The 17,059-nt window shown below is 48.2% G+C and overlaps 1 protein-coding gene across 3 annotated transcripts; it reads left to right on the forward strand.

Annotated features, from left to right (window-relative positions):
• The first annotated feature begins 37 nt into the window (after window positions 1-37).
• Znf688 (zinc finger protein 688) lies at window positions 38-2,438 on the forward strand. Of its 3 annotated transcripts, none has more exons than XM_020158641.2 (3): window positions 43-614; window positions 924-1,037; window positions 1,733-2,438. In XM_020158641.2, the coding sequence occupies exons 1-3, from the start codon at window positions 419-421 to the stop codon at window positions 2,242-2,244; spliced, it is 822 nt and encodes a 273-aa protein (XP_020014230.1). In that variant the 5' UTR covers window positions 43-418; the 3' UTR covers window positions 2,245-2,438. The 3 variants fall into 3 exon arrangements, with proteins under 3 accessions (XP_073915744.1, XP_020014230.1, XP_020014238.1); XM_020158649.2 differs by lacking the exon at window positions 43-614 and adding an exon at window positions 622-821; XM_074059643.1 differs by lacking the exon at window positions 924-1,037 and having other exon boundaries at window positions 38-614.
• Window positions 2,439-17,059: the final 14,621 nt, after the last annotated feature.

A 17,059-nucleotide genomic window follows, 5' to 3' on the forward strand; every position in this document is an offset into this window, starting at 1 on the left:
AGCAGCCATTGTAGTTAAGGGCATACGGAACGCTGAGGCAAGGGAACCCAGACAGGCGCCATATTTGACGTGCTTAAGAACTGGCGCCCTTAAATACAACTAATGGCAGTTGAAGCCAGGTTGTCGCCATATTTTCTGAAGGCACTTTCCGGGTCCTTTAACCCGGGTGTCTCTGTCCAAGCGGCCATGAAGTGAATAAACACCAAGGAGTTTTATTTGTCCCTATCGGCTTTTTCGAATTCCCCCAGCTGCCAGCCCCTGTACTTCGGTTCCCCTTCCCTGCAGCGTTCGGACACCGAGGTTGGGCGGGGCCGAGACCTCGGGCAGCCCTTGTCGTGGACGACGAAAGCCGAGGCCAAGAGCAGGGAGACGGTGGCCCCAGGGACAAGGCGGCCGCTGCTCGGGGCTGGGAGCCCCGATGGCGCCGCCTCCAGCCCCGTTCCTGGCGCTGAGATCCGGGGAGACCCAGCCTGATTGCAGGAAACCCGGGCCCGTGAGCTTCGCGGACGTGGCCGTGTACTTCTCCCCGGAGGAGTGGGGGAGTCTGCGGCCCGCGCAGAGGGCTCTGTACCGGGACGTGATGCGCGAGACCTACGGCCTCCTGGGCGCGCTCGGTGAGGCCCCGGGTCAGAGCCCCCTCCTCCTTCACCCGAGTTCGCAGGGCAGATGATAGAGGACCGAGTGGATCGCGAGCCCTAATCCCACACTATTCCACCAACAGCACCAGCCGCCTCCCATGCCTAGGGCCTCAGGTCCCCCTCGGGAGTCTTTCCGTCCCGCATCTACTTCCTTCAGGCGAGAGCGTTGCAGACCCTGTTCAGGTTGAGCATGCGTTCTGAGGAGGTGCCCTCGCCCTGGCAGGGGGATGTCATCTTCCCGGGACAGCCTCTTAGGCTAGCACTGTGATCCCTGTTCTCTCCCAGGACTCCCGGGCCCCAAACCAGCCCTCATCTCTTGGATGGAACAGGAGAGTGAGGCTTGGAGCCCCGCCGCACAGGATCCTGAGGAGGGGGAGAGCCTGGGAGGAGCTCTGAGAGGTGAGGGTTGTCCCAGGTTCCCCCCCCACCCAACTTGGTTTCCTGTCTAACAAAGTCCCCACTTCCAGCATCCCTAAAGAAATTAAAAGAGCCAATAGGGGAGGAAAGAAAGCTGACCAGAACTTGGGACATTAGTCATCTTGAGATCAGAGTAGATCAGGGGTTCAAGGCCAAGACTTAGGTTTCGAGATGTCTCTGGTAGAAAACATTACTCACTATTGCTCTTTCAAGAACCACTAAAATGCCCCTAAGAATGGAAGTGGCTTAGGTCTGCCTTTCACGTTGCTCAAGCCAGGCAAAGTGGCAGACAGAAAAAAAAGCCCAGATGACTACTTAGGTCTTTTACTACACCCTCCCCCAGCGGAGCATTTCCTTATCTGTAAAACAGCCTTACCTGCAGGAAAAAAAAAAAAAAAAAAAAAAGAGCAATCACAGTAGTAACAACTGTTAATTGAGCATTTACAAAGTGCTTAACATGCATCGACTTATTTTTATTTAATCCTCCCAATAACCCTGTGAGTCATTTTTCTCATTTGACCCATGATGGAGAACACTTGAACTGTTTACCTGCCGTCAAAGGCTGCGTGCTTAGCACTGGGTGGTCCTTTGCTGGCACCACCGTAAGTGAAAGCACCCTATAGCCTGAGATAGCCTACGCAAAGTGTTTTAAAATGTAGCTTCTTCCTTATTCTCAGATGTCCCAAACGAGAAGGAAGAACACGAAGACTGGCTAGAGGCCCAAACACCTGGACAGACTCCTAGAAAGGAGCAGCCTGAAGATCCGGTTAAACCCAGGCCTGCCTCCACTGCCACTGTCAGGAAGTCTTCAGGGAGAACACAGCCTGGGAAAGTGGCCCGCAACCAGAGCACCAGTGCGCAGCTTCCTGTGCCCGGCGTGGACGCTCAGGCTGCCCAGCGGCGCCATGTGTGTGCGGACTGCGGCCGCCGCTTCACCTACCCGTCGCTGCTGGTCAGCCACCGGCGCATGCACTCGGGCGAGCGGCCCTTCCCCTGCCCCGAGTGCGGCATGCGTTTCAAGAGGAAGTTCGCGGTAGAGGCGCACCAGTGGATCCACCGCTCCTGCTCCGGGGGCCGGCGGGGCCGCAGGCCTGGCATCCGGGCGGTGCCTCGGGCCCCTGTCCGTGGGGACCGGGACCCGCCTGTGCTCTTCAGGCATTATCCGGACATCTTCGAGGAGTGCGGCTGAATGGACCACAGGCTGGAGCTGAGCTTGACCTTGGCATCCAGGACACACTGAGCCCCGAGGGTGGCTCCTGAGTCAGGGACTTGGGAACTGAAGTTCATCCCTTGGGCATCCCTTAAGGGTTCCTCAAGTTTCCAAACTTGTAAAAAGAAAAGTGCCTGTAAAAATTCAAACAGATTAAACTTGACGCCCTTCCACTCCCAAGCCTTTTGCTTAAAAAAAAAATAAGTCAGATGTGGCAGTGCACACCTGTGATCTCAGCAGGGCAGGAGGCTGAGACAGGAGGACTGGGCGTTCCAGGCCAGCCTGGGCTACATAGTAAGATCCTATCCCCAAAAGCCAAGAGCTGGGCATGTAGCTCAGTGGTAGAAGGCTTGCCTCACATGTGCAATGCCCTAGGTTCTATCCCCAGCACAACCAGAAAAAATAAAAAGAGATGGCTTTTCTTAGTGTTGCCCCAGTAGCATATGCAGCTGGGAGCTTTTGTCATCTCAGGAAAACATTCTTTCCTCCCCTTGTCTACTTCAGAGGGAACTACTGAGAAGGGGCCCTGGCTAGTTGTCACCAGTAGGAAGCTGGGCAGGTAGAGTGGGTGGGGAGAGCACAGATGCTTGTGGCCCTAGAGGAGTCTTCCCCAAGGCACTGCTGGTAAATCACGGCCCTCCCTGAGCCTCAGTTCCCTCATCTGTAAAAAATTATAACATATCTACCTCAAAGGTTGTTGTGGTTTGAAATGAAACAAGATAATATGTATGACATGACAAACGTGCAATAAACATTTGTTGAACGAATAAATTACTGTCCATATTTTACACTTTAGAAAGTGTAAAGAAGGGGCTGGGGATCTAGTTCAGTGATAGAATGAATGCTTAGCATGCTGGAGGTCCTGTTTTCAATCACCAGCACCAGGAGAGAGAGAGACAGAAATACTGTAGATCAGAGTCTTCCATATTAGTGGGATTTTTTGTTTTGTTTTGTTTTGAGACAGTGTTCCAGGCTGGCCTGGAACTGCTAGTTCTCCCACCTCAGCCTCCCAAGTGATAGGATTACAGGTATGTACTGTTAGGTCCCTGGTATCCATGGGGTGGGCGAGGGGTCCTGGGGTTATGCATGTCCACCCATTCCATCTGGTGATCACCCATGCTACGTGGGTGGAGCCAGACTTCAGTGCACTGAGGCTTTTTTTCTTCTTAAAACCTTAACTCTCTCTCCTTTCTCTTTCCTGGCCACACCATGCGGACCACACACTCTAAAATTAGATGCGCCCATGCCCTTGGGATACCTTCTTCGCTCCTTCAGGAGCCTTGGTCTCCAATAAGATATAAAACCTAAATGACTTATTACTGCAACATCGGATGGCCTCAGTACAAGCTAGACAATCAATCCCAATGGCCGAAACACCGTACTTTTGATTTTCACACACTTATAGATCTTGACAATTTCTGCCACTGCAACGGCAAGTGGTCTGAAATTCCATATGTCCAAGCTTTTTTCTATCTTTGATCTTTACCCTCCCTTATTAAATCTTGCCACACCTTCCAAATCCTTCTCGCCCATGACAAACTGTCCTCAAAGTCTGTATCTCTCCCTCCCACTGACCCACCCTTCAGAAGATTCCTCCTTTACTTGTGACCTCACTGACTCAGTCCACCCACCTCCCAGCTCCTCCTCTCACAGACCCTCCACCCCAGCTTCTTCTTCTACCTCATCCACCCACTGCTCTGACCCACCATGCTGGGTGCCCAAAATTATATGCTCACCTGCCTCCTTGTGGGGCTACAATCTGCTTCTCACAGGGCAGTTAATTTTGATAAGCTTAGAGAAGTTATCCAGTGCCCAACTGAAAACCCTGTTGAGTTTTTGGGACACCTGACAAAAACCTTAACCCGCTATACTAAGCTTGACCCTTCCTGAAGGGCAGGAATGCTTATTCTCAACTCCCACTTTATTTCCCAATCCTCCCCTGATACTAAAAAAAAAAAACAAAAAGAAAAAGAAAAAAGAAACAGGCAGAGGATGGCCCTCAAACCCCGCAAGGAGATCATGTAAAAATGGCATTAAGATATTTAACAACGAAGAGGAGGCCCGAGACCACTGTAGGGGCCAGCTCTTGGCGGCTACCCTGAGGCCACCTCCTCCATGGTCAAAAAGGGTCGAACAACACACGCCTCCAGGGGCCTGCTTCAAATGCAACCAGACGGGACATTGGGCAAAAAACTGCCCTTCACCTTGCCCTCCACCAGGACCCTGTCCACAATGTGGCCAGAATGGACACTGGAGTGTCGACTGCCCCTCTTTGCCTCTACAAGGTAGGTCAGCCTCCCATCCCCATTCCCACCAGACTAAAGGCCTTATGGACCTCTTGGGCCTGGCGGCAGAAGACTGACGTGGCCCTGGAACCTTGGCCCCCCCTCAAGATCACTTCGGAGGAGTCCAGGGTAACCGTCCAAGTAGCAGGTAGGTTGATTTCCTTACAAGAGGGCCACCTGCTCGGTGCTACCTGACTTTCCGGGTAAGCTTTATCTTTTACAGATCTTCGTGGTGGGGGTGGATGGTCTCCTCCACCAGCCAAAAGTTACTGACCCATTCTCATGCTATATGCTGGGTTTTCCCTTTACACATTCCTTCCTTATCCTGCCCTCCCCTTAATCCTGCCACCTTGCTTTCTGATGGCACACCCTTAGAACAATTCCTGCTTAGAAACTCTAGAACCTCTTACATACTTTCAGCCTCATCTACCCTGCTCACCCCTACCTGATCCTGAAGTCTCCTGGTTCATAGATGGCAGCTCCTCACTAGATTCAGAGGGGAAGAGATGTGCTGTAGTGTCCCTTACAAAAGCTATTGGATCTAGCCCTCTCTCTTGGGGCACCACTTCTCAAAAGGCAGAACTTACTAGCTCAGAGGGCAAGAGACAAACAGGCTATGCTACAGTGTCCCTCACAAATGTTATTGAGTCCAGTCCTCTCCCATGGGGTACCACCTCTCAAAAGGCAGAACTGATCGCCCTAACCAGAGCCCTCACCTTAGCTGAGGGTAAGACAGCCAACATCTTTACTGACTCTAAATATGCTTACCACGTTATACACCATCATGCTGCTCTCTGGGAGGAAAGGGGCTTTCTCACCACAAAGGGCACACCCATCACCAACGGGTCTCTAATTCTTAAACTGCTCAAGGCCTCTTACCTTCCCACAAAAGTGGCAGTAGTCCATTGCAAGGGACACCAACCAGAAACTACAGACTGCCCAAGGCAACGCCTTTGCTGACAAAGAGGCCAAAAGGGCTAATACTCAGACTCCCCCCAGGGCACTTTTCAGAACTACCCCTAAAATAGACCCTACCTATACATCAGAAGAGCAAGACAGACTTATTAATCTAGGAGCCACACCAGGTTCACAGGGATGGTTCCTTTTAAATGGAAAACATGTTCTCCCCAACACACAAGCAGAGAGGGTTCTAAGGGCCACTCACAAAACCTTTCATATTAGCGCTAAGCCCCTTCTCGGCTTTCCTCAACCCTTGTTCTTTCATCCTTCTCTCCCATCTCTCATAAAAAAGATTACCCAAGAGTGCCCTACCTGTGCCCAGGTTTCCCCCTAGGGTGGCCTGATACCACCCCCTTCCTTCTCTACTCACCAGCTCCAGGGCTCCATACCAGGAGAAGATTGGCAGGTTATTTTACCCATATGCCAGCTCATAAAAAACTTAAACATTTATTAATCCTGGTTGACACCTTTTCTGGATGGGTTGAGGCTTTTCCCACTACAGGCGAGTCAGAAGACATAGTATCTACCCACTTAATCAATGACATTATCCCCCACTTTGGATTGCCTTGGACTTTAAAATCTGATAATGGTCCAGCTTTATCACTCAAAGGTGACCCAAACAGTCTCCTCTGCCCTGGGAGTGGCTTGGAACCTACATATCCCTTACCACCCTCAATCATCAGGAAAAGTGGAGAGAATAAACAGAATAATAAAAAACCATCTAAAAAAGCTCTCCATTGAGCTCCACTTACCCTGGACTCAGCTCTTGCCCTTAGCTTTGGCCTGCATCAGGGCCACCCCCCGAAGCCCTTCCTTCTTGAGCCCCTTTGAAATAATGTATGGCTGCCCATTTCTCTTAGGAAACTTGCCTCCAACAGACCCTGCTCCTTTGGCTAACAATCTGCCTTATCTTAACCTTCTAAGGGAACTTCTCAAAGAACATTCGGACCAGATCCTGCCCCACCCCTCAGAGGGCCCTATAACCATCTCTGTTAAACCAGGGGATCTTGTTCTCCTAAAGTATCTTCAACCCTCTCCATTGGGACCTCGGTGGACTGGACCTCATCTGGTCATCCTCACAACACCCACCACTGTCAAGCTCAATGGGATCCCCCAGTGGCAGCACCTCTCAAGGATAAAACATTGCCCACCAACCTCAGACTCTTCTGCTACAGTAAAGGATGAGTACTCTTGCATACCACTGGGCCCCACATGGCTATGCCTCTCCCGCAAACTCTCTCCCTCTTCCACTCCTACATAATTTCTTAGTCCTCATCTGGCTCTTTGCCTTTGCAGCCCAGAAATCCTCCTCCTGTGACCCATGCATGCACATTGTGTGGGCAGGACGTATTGTTACTAAGACTTTACTGTTCCATGCTTACTATTCCTGTGCAGGCTCTGTCCTCGGGTCATGCACTCACAATCACACCATCTATCAAGTGTGCTCCCATGATAATCAATATACCTGCTTCAACCCCATTTATCGCCCTCAAGAGTACTGGTTAGAACTTAGGAGTGGCCACTTCTCTGGGGACATTGTTACTTGAACCCAGGTGTTCGATCCTGATAAACCAGTGTCATTGTTGTTTGATGCATGTGCAGCCATAGACAAAGGGTACAGGCTATGTGGAGGTACAGCCTGTGGCTGTGGGGGCTGGCTTGAGAAAGAGCCTCTGCATCAAATGAAAAATATATGTGCCAGGGAGACAACGCTTGGCCATGTGATGATGAGGGTTATCATTTTTTTCCTTATTGGAGTCGTGTTTCATGGGCCACATGGCACGGGGCTAACCACACAGCCCTTCTTCAAAAGGGCACTACTACCTCTAACTGCAATCAAGGCACCTGTAACCCTGTAAATTTTACTGTACTTAAGCCATCTGATTGGACACAGGGACAGATAATTTGCATAAGGATAGATGGCAAAGGCCTTGACCCTGGCAGTCTGTTACACCTTAAGTTAATAACTGTTACCCATGAGAGTTCCTTATACCAAGTCTTTTACTCCTTTTATGAGGAAATGACAGATGAATTCTCCATTGCTGTTAAAACTAAGAACTTGTTCCTCACACTGGCTGAGTCTATAGCCCAGACACTAAATGTCACTTCATGCTGTTTGCGGGGGAACCAACATGGGAAACCACTGGCCTTGGGAGACAAGGGAGTTAGACCCACAAGTGCCTTTCAATGCCAGTGCCTTCCCACGACACAGGACAGGCAGGCATCTGGCTCCTTAAAACTTCCATTATCGGAAATTATTGTATCTCCCGCCAAGGAAAAAAATTCTCCATCTTGGTGGGGGACCTAACTTGTCTAGGACAAAAGTTTTACAATGACACAGCCCAAGAGACTCAGTTGTGGGGTACTCCAAACCATACGGAGCCCCAGCCCCACCCACTGGCCAACTTGTCTAATCTCAAAAAAGTGTGGGACAATCTTACTGCAGATATAGATTGGCAGGCTCCCAGGGGGCTGTATTGGATCTGTGAGAGGCAAGATTACACGGTGCTTCCTAGAAGCTGGTTTGGGTCTTGTGTGCTGGGATCAATCAGACCATCCTTTTTCTTGCTTCCCCTCAGACAAGGTGAAAACCTGGGAGTGCCCATATATGAACAAAGATTAAATAGAAAAAAATGGGGAGCCTCATAAATAGGCACTTGGAAGGATGACAAATGGCCTCCTGAGCGAATCATCCAGTACTATGGTCCTGCCACCTGGGCAGAGGACGGGTCCTGGGGCTACTGTAACCCTATATACATGCTCAACCACATCATCAGGCTGCAGGCTGCTGTCAAAATTATAACTAATGAAACTGCCAGAGCCCTCAATTTTCTGGTAAAACAAAGCACTAAGATGTGCAATGCTGTCTATCAAAACCGCTTGGTCTTAGACTATTTGTTAGCTTCTGAGGGAGGAGTTTGTGGAAAATTTAATCTGAGCAACTGCTGCCTGCAGATTGATGATGAAGGAAAAGCCACAGAGGAGATCACAGATAGAATGACAAAGCTTGCCCATGTCCCTGTCCAGACTTGGAAAGGATGGGATCCCAATAACTTGTTTGGAGGATGGTTTTCTGCCACAGGTGGATTTAAAACATTGGTAGGGGCAGTGGGCCTAATTCTGGGAGCATGCTTAATACTTCCCCGCCTATTTCCCCTGGTTCTGCGATCTATCAGGACCATCATAGAGGCTACTATAGAAGGAAAAATGACTGCACATGTAATGATGCTATGGAAATACAAACCCCTAAATCAGGAAAATGTTCTTTAACCCTAGATGCCTCCAGGATCATTTGGGGAGCTCAGCAGACAGACTTTTCACCAGATGCTACTATGACCCCTCCGACCTACCAACAACTGGCCATATCTTCAAATGAGATACAAGGGAGGTTGCCTGCCTCGGTCCCTGGGGACCTCATACATTCCAGCCAACCCACCCCCCCTTAGGACGCCCCCATCCAGCAGGAAGCAGCTGGATAAATCGATGCCTGTATTACCAACAAAAGGCTGGAATGTTAGATCCCTGGCACTAATGGGGCAGGCGAGGGGTCCCGGGGCTGTGAGTAGAACCAGGCCCCCTGATTTATGACTGCTTGCAAACTCCCCTGCTTGCTTCCCTGCTTGCAAAACTACAGGAACTTCACATTTCTCAACTAGCTATGCATGTCAACCCATTCCATCTGGTGATCACAGATAAAAGGGGACCAGGGGCCCAGCTGTTTTCTGGGAAGAACACCCTTCCTCCCCTGCGGTGTGGCCCCTCCTATAAAGCCCACTACCCATCCCAGCCAAACTGCTACACTCTGAACCCAAGAGTCAGCCTAGCAGTCTGTGCTTCCAATAAATTCTCTTTCTACACGTGGCATGGTCTTTGTTAAGCAGTTCCTTACATGTACCACCACACTTGACTTGAATTTGTTTTTTGTTGGTTTATTTGTTTTTTATGGTGCTAGGGAAACCTAGGCCTTGAACACACTAGGCTAGTGCTCTACCACTGAACTATACACCTAGCTACCCTCCTTTTGTTTCTTTGAAGACAGGGGTCTCACTACATTGCCCAGGTTGATCTGGAACTCCTGGACTCAAGTCAACTTCCCATCAGCCTTCTGAGTAGCTGGGATTGCAGCTACTATTCTCCATGCCCAGCTTCATGTTAGCGTTTAATAAACAACGGTTATTGTCTTTATTGTAATACTACACAAAATAGTATAAGAAAACCTAGTGGAGACCTGGAAGGATCTTATGAATAAAGGAAGGATTCCTAGTCTTCAAATTAGCCTTGAAGAAAGGGGAAGATTTCACATTGTGACTTTTTTTTTGGTGGTACTGGGGGTTGAACTTAGGGCCTCACACTTGTTAGGCAGGTACTGTGCCACTTGAATCACTCACCCAACTTGTTGGGCATTTATTCCCAAGTGGAGGTTGTTAAGAGCTGGGATCAGGGTGGTGACCTTGGAATTGGGAATGAAGCTACTTAGAAGGGGCTTTGCCCTATGTAAATCTGCATGGCTCAGTGACACAATATGAACTGTGAGCAAGTAAGACCCAGAGGTTTCAGGCATGGACTGTTGGAGTAAAGGAGCCCAAGAGCTGGGCAAAGGGCGATCAGGAGTAGGAGGGCATGAAGGTCAAGGTGTGGCCAGTCTTGGGGAGGGGTGAATACAAAGGGAAGGCAAAGCTGTAGTCAGGGAGAGAGGAATCCAACCAGGCACAGTGGCTCAAGCACAAAGTGTCATGTGAAGGCTGTTTGTCTCTCTCAATTACCCATTTAAATATCACCTTAGCATTTATCCCATACCAGTTGTTATTCTGAGTCAGGATAGAGCAGAGAAAATGAACACAGGAACCCTCTCGGAAGTTACTTTCTAGTAGGAGAGGGATAAACAAGCCATAAACCAGAGCATAAATAAATCAAGGCACTGTGATTGCAAATAAGTACTACAGAGGAGCTGGTGCCAAGGTCTACACAGAAGGGGCCTGTTGAGGATGGACGCTAGGCCTTCCTAAGAGACATGTGAGGATGAGCTGGCTGCAACATCTGTCTCCCACTGATCACCAGGGTTAATCTGGCTGATCTGGCTTGCTAGATGGGTGTCCCCTTCTTCCCTTTCCCCTCTATGTGTGTCCCTCCAAAAGCTGGAGGGACAACTTTCCCCGTTTCTATGAACCAGCCTTTGGTCAAGGGTGTATGAGTAGCTGCACTCCCCTACTAGAATCTCCAAACAAGCTCTCAAGGAGGAGACATTTGAGTTGAGATCCAAACAATGAGAGGGCTAGAAGGCAGCTCAGTGATGGAGCGCTTGCGTAGCACACCAAAGCGGTGGGCTCCACCCCAGGCATCGTGTGTGTGCACATATGCACAGATGAGGAGCCATGGCAGGTGAGATGGAGTTGGAGGATAGGAGGCTCTGAGTTAGGGTAAGTTTGGGCAAGGTACAGAATGGACACTTGGGCTGGACCCAGGAAATGAGCAGAGGTTTGCAGACAGGCTTGGAGAGGGAAGGTCGAGGTCAGAGACCTGGCTCTTGCTGGCCATGATGTGAGATTTGGTATTTGATTCTAAATGTATTGAAATCTACTGGTTGTTTTTGTTTTGTAGTAAATATGTGTGTGTATTTACACACATAAAATTTAACATTTAAAGTTTTTTTTTTTTTTTGCATTTTTTTTGACAGGATCTTGCTAGTTCCAGGCTGGTCTGGAACTCAGTATGTAACCCAGACTGGCCTCAAACTCGAGGTCCTTCTGCCTCAGTCTCCCAAATGTCAGGATTACACATGTGTACCACTACATTTGGCTTCCCCCACCGTCCTGAGATGAAAACCAGGGCCTTGTGCATGCTAGGTGTGCTCTGTCCCTGAGCCACACCCACTGAAATTTTAGTTTTTTAAAATTTGGTAGTACTGGAACTAGAGATTGAATTCTCAGCCTTACACTTGCCAGGCAGGTGCTCTATCACTTGAGCCACACCCCAGCTCTTTTTGCTTTAGATATTTTTCCAATAGGGTCTTAAATTTATGTCCTGGCCAGCCTATTACAGTTCCTGTATAGCTGGCATGACGGGCTCCTGCCCAGCTATTGGTTGAGATGAGGTATTTTGACCTTTTTTGCCTGGGTTAGCCAGAAACCATGATTTAGAATTACACCTATGCTTGGCTTCCAGCTTTTTTTTTTTTTTTTTTTTTGGTGGTACTGGAGTTTGAATTCAGGGACTATGCCTTGAGTCATTCCACCAGCCCCCCTTCTTCGTGACGGGTTTTTTCAAAATAGGGTCTCATAAACTATTAGCCCCAACTGGCTTTGAACCATGATCCTCTTGATCTCTGCCTCCTGAGTAGCTAGGATTACAGATATAAGCCATCATGCCTGGCCCACCTGAAGTATTTTTAAACATACAGTTCAGTGGCTTTAATACAGTCATTCATTAATGGACATCTAGAGTGTGGTCTGAGAAATGCTTCCTTGGGTGACTTTGTTGTCATGCGGCCATCACACACAGTGGACGTACAGTATATGACATCACTAAGCAATATAATCCTTAGGTCACTATTGTATTTGCCGTCTTTCATTGACCAGGACATTGCTATGTGACATGTGACTACATTCACATTGTTGTGCAACCATCACCACCATGAGGCTCCAGAACCCTTTCATCTTCCCCAACTGAAATTCTTTTTTTTTTCCAGTGCTGGGTTTTGAACTCAGGACCTACACCTTGAGCCACTCCACCTGCCCTTTCTTGTGATGTGTTTTTTTCGAAGTAGGATCTCACAAACTATTTGCCTATGCTGGCTTCGAGCCATGATCCTCCTGATCTCTGCCTCCTGAGTGGCTAGGATTACAGGTGTGAGCCACCACACCTGGCCCCAGCTGAAATTCTGCACCTAGGAAACACTGACTCCCTATTCCTTCCTCCCCCAGCCCTTGACCTTCTCTCTCTGTGAAGCCAGATCCTGTGTGCCCTTCCTGTGACTACAGGGGTGAAGAGTGGAAAGCTGATCTGATTGGCATTAAGAAATGTACCAGACTGAAGCTCTCAAAATTGATGATTTAAACAGGGTCTGGGAAGCATGGCCCTGCACCTTCAATAGAATGCTTGTTTTCCCCCACAGGGCATCTCATGAAAACACCATCTGACAGAACATAGCCTAAGAAAGCTGGGGGCCAGAGACCAGCAGGGGACCCCAGGCTTAAATCTTCAAGGGCCTGAACAAGAAGACCCTACCAGAGACAATGACCACAGGGAACCTTTTGTGAAGCCTCTGTCACCCTTCTTCCTGGAAAATTTCACATACCTCCTAAACAATGGAAATGATTTTCTTGTTTTTTGTTTTGTTTTAGCAGAACTGGGGTTTGAACTCAGGGCCTCACGCCTCACAGTTGCTAGGCAGGTGCTCTATCACTTGAGCCATCCCACCAGCTAGAAATGATTTTCTTATTACATGACCTCAAAACATAAATTTATTTCCTTTTTTTTTCAAAACATAAATTTATTTGTGTGTGTGTATGTGTGTGGTACTGGGGTTTATGAACTCACAGCATCCTGCTTGCTAGGCAGATGCTCTCCATTTGAACCACATCTTCAGCCCTGGGCTAGTCTCAAACTGCCATCTTCCCAATCTCAGCTTCCCAAGTAACCAGGATTACAGGCATGAGCCACTGGCACCATACTCTTATTTGCTTTTTAATACACATCCTAGCCTTCATTTTCAGTTTTTGTATTTATATGACTGTGGGACTGTGTAAGTGGCCAGCAGCATATTCTCTGATTCCCTAGGTCCCTGCTTCTTGTATTCCCCCGTATTTCAATAGCACTGGTTGTTGAAATTTTGCCTTCACTAATTTGAGGCGTCCCAGCATGAGCTGTGGAGTCAGACTGTCTGGGTTTGAATCCTGACTTCTCCACTTACTGCCTTTGTGGCCTGAGGCAAGACAACCTCTCTGGGCCTTAGCTTCCTGATCCATGAAAGGACCTAGTTCTGCAGTGTTGGAGCCCTTAGAGTGGTCTGGCACATAGTAAGTGATTAAACAAATTAATACTATTAATCTGTTTAGTCATATCACAGAATCCACTGCAGCTCTTGTATAGTTTTCTGTTTGGAGAACTTGCCATTGGGAAATTCTAAGGCACTTAGGAAATCCTAAGTGGAGTGATAAAATAAATCATCTAGAAATTCATCTAATGTTTTATACAACGGTCAGCAGAGGTCAGCACAATGCAAGTGTTCACAGTGCGCTTTCTTGAATAGGCCTGCAGGAGGCAGGAAAAGCTCTCATTTAAGGACTCTGAAGACCTGTGACTATTCATGAGTTGTGTGACCTTGGGTAACACCCAGGCTTTCTCTTCAGTAAAATGACCCGGAACCCTAATGTGATGAGAGGGATTCAGCCCAATGTCTTTAACCTAGGAGCTAGCACATGTGTGGAGCTATCATAGATGTCAGGAAAGATATTTAAGCACAAAGCTTTCAGTTCCATTCCCACACCAAAAAAAAAAAAAAAAAAAAAAGTTAATAAAGAATAAGGTGGAAAAAAAAAAAAGAATAAGGTAGGTGGAAGAAGTCACCAAATTGTTGGGTCTGGAGACCTAAAGGGCAGGTGAGTATCCCATCCCCCCATGGAGAGCAATATGATTCCTGCATCCTGAGAAGGAGTTATAAATCTGCATTTCTGCATCCTGAGAGGAGATACAGGGTCTGATAGTTCTGCCACAGATCTATTAAGCAAAATGATCTCAAGATTGCTACACCCCACACACAATAAGAGGCAAACAAACCAGTTCATCTAAGAAAGTCTGCAAATCCATGGCCAATGAAAAGAGCCCACCTAATCCTGACCTAAACCCAGAGTTAAAACATCCATAAAAACCCCAGCCTTCACCTGAGCAGGGACACACCGGTTTCTGGGCTCTGCCACACTGCTCTAGCTGTGGCCTTTCCTTTCTCTCTAATAAATCCTACTTCATATACCGGCTTTGACTCACAAATCAATCAGCTGCCTCATGAGTCAGTTCCCTGGCCGGTGAAGGCAAGGACCCTTGACACCAGCCCACAACACTTCACACCAGCACATAACAATACTGCCGGTGGACCAGAAAGGCAAGGGCTCCTGTGCCTGTCCCTGCTGTGAGTTGTGCTTCAGTCAGAGGCTCACAAAGAAACCCTCCGCCCTGGTATCAGGGGCCAACCCCAGGAATGTGAACTCTGTATCTGGTTCTATCCCAGATACAGAGAGTCCAGACCCCCCCATAGAGCTTCCAGTACTACCCAGAGCTCTTCCAGTCCTGTGAGTGATGGGCACTGAGAGTTGACAAGATGTCATTGCTTTTCTGCGGGGTAGGACTGCGGTTTGAATTTAGAGCTTTACGTTTGCAAAGCAGGCACTCTATCACAAGCCCAATTTGCTCTGATTATTTTGGAGATGCAGTATTGCTTTTTCCCTGGATTTATCTTGAACTGTGATCCTTCAGCTCTCAGCCTCCCAAGGAACTAGGATTACAGGCTTCAGCTACCAGCAACCGGTTTTCTTTCTTTTTCAGGCAGGGTCCTGCTGTGTAGCCCAGGCTTATCTCAAACTTGATCCTCCAGCCTCAGCCTCCTGAATGTTGGGATTATAAATGTGTGTCCAACTGGCTGCCATTGTTCTCTTGTGATCCTCAAGGGCCTAAGAGAATGGAAGAGCTAGGGCTGAGGTCAACCCTTAGGGCAACTTTGCATCCTTATCCCTTCTAGCCACTACCACTCTGCCAAGCCTTTCTCCTTGGCTACACTGACTCTTTTCAAACTTTTTGTTTTCTTTTCTCCTCTGCTGTGATCAACTCTTTACTTCCTCAGCTTCCACAGGTGTGGAGAGAAGCATCCACCAGCTGCAGAGTGTCAGGATCCTGCCCATAATACTAGTTACTCAGGAGGCAGAGATCAGGAGGATTACAGTTCAAGGTAAGCCCAAAGAAATAGTTCCTAAAACCCTACCTTAGAAACACCCAACACAAAACACAGCTGGTGGAGTGGTTCAAGTGTTGAGTGCCTGCCTAAGAAGTGTGAGGCCCTGAGTTCAAACTCTAGCACTGCCACACACAAAAATAAATAAAAAAGGCAGAGACAGAAGCTCCAGACTAGATACAAGATACCAGATCTACTGAAGAGGTGAAGCCCTTCTCAGGAAGTGTGTGAAGTAATGTTGTGAGAGGTGCTTAAACTGCTTTTATTGAAAAGCACTGACTCCTTACTCAGGTCCATGTATTAACTAAAAGAAGGAAGAAGCACGGCATGTCTCCATTTTTTTCATCTGTTTTTGCTCTAAGCCATTCTCTTTGAGTCACCTTGCAATCACAGTGGTTTCCATGAATGACAGATGATAACATCTTCATGACAAGGGACCAAAACTACCCCCAGTAGACCCTCCTGAGGATGGACTAGTCTCTATATAACAACTGTGGAACCTCTCCAAGAACAAGAATTGAGATAATGACCAACCAGATCACACTTACGACTAGAACTGTTTATGCATACCTTTGTCCCCTGCCTTTGTCTGTTTAAACCTATAGCTCATGTCTGTACCCCAAAGATGGCTGAAGACAGGCTAAGTGCTTACTCTGCCTCTAGGGGTGAGTGGACAGACCTGACATTGGAATCCCAGGAGTTTAGGCCTTGGGTCCCAGGGGATTGAGTTAGCCTTCCCAAAGAAAAGAACCAAGTCTCTCTAGAGCAAGACACGTTTGAGCATGTGGGAACACAAAGTGTAAGAGTCTGACTGGAGTAGAAATGGTGACATTCGTTGTTTTGGTTTTGGTGGTGCTGGAGATCAAACCCAGGGTCTTGGACATGATAGGCAACTACTCTACCACCAAGAGTTCAGAGTTCAGTTTGAGCCATGATGAAACCAACATGCGAGTGGGACATCCAGGCCGGGCAGGGAGGCAGTGTTGGCAACAATGGCGCCAATGGGTTTCAGTTTTTACTGCACCTTTAAGCTTCCGTTTCCCAGGGTCATGGTCCTGCCTCAAGTCTAGCTTGAATCCTCCTTCTGCCCCAACCTCCAATCAGCATGAACCATAAGATCCTAACCAATCAGATCATGCTGAGTCTCACTGAGGGGTATTTAAGCCTCCCTCTCCCTTCCCCTCCCCCTCTCCCTCTCTCTCTCTTGGCTCTCTGCTCTCTCCCTCTCCTATGCGGTAATAAAGAATCTCTTGGCCAGATCACTCCTCTCCACGTGGTCACTTTGGGGCCTATATTTCCTTACAGGCAGGAGGATCTGTGATGGGGTGTTCTGGAGCCAGGCTTCAACTACTGGTGGGAGGAGGATCAGCTTGTAGGAAAAATAGGGTCCTTCTCTCCTTTCTCAGACCTTATCCTACTTTCTAACAAGCTTCCAATGAAAAGGTTCTCTTATCTACTCTGCATATTTTGCCCTCAACACATGGCTGGTACGTCATACACCCCCCAATTTTTTTTGATGGGACTGGGATTGAAATCAGGGCTTCATGCTTGCGAAAGCAGGTGCTCTACGGCTTCAGCCCTAGTGTCATTCAATGTTTATGATAATGAG

This window comes from Castor canadensis, chromosome 17, assembly GCF_047511655.1.
Source record: "Castor canadensis chromosome 17, mCasCan1.hap1v2, whole genome shotgun sequence".
NCBI classification, from domain to species: domain Eukaryota; kingdom Metazoa; phylum Chordata; class Mammalia; order Rodentia; family Castoridae; genus Castor; species Castor canadensis.

Bases quoted from the DNA above. Each gene is read 5' to 3' on its own strand.
- Znf688 (XM_020158641.2), top strand. From the start codon at position 419: ATGGCGCCGCCTCCAGCCCCGTTCCTGGCGCTGAGATCCGGGGAGACC. The intron at 615-923 runs GTGAGGCCCCGG...GTTCTCTCCCAG, and splicing joins CGGCCTCCTGGGCGCGCTCG to GACTCCCGGGCCCCAAACCA. The intron at 1,038-1,732 runs GTGAGGGTTGTC...CCTTATTCTCAG, and splicing joins CCTGGGAGGAGCTCTGAGAG to ATGTCCCAAACGAGAAGGAA.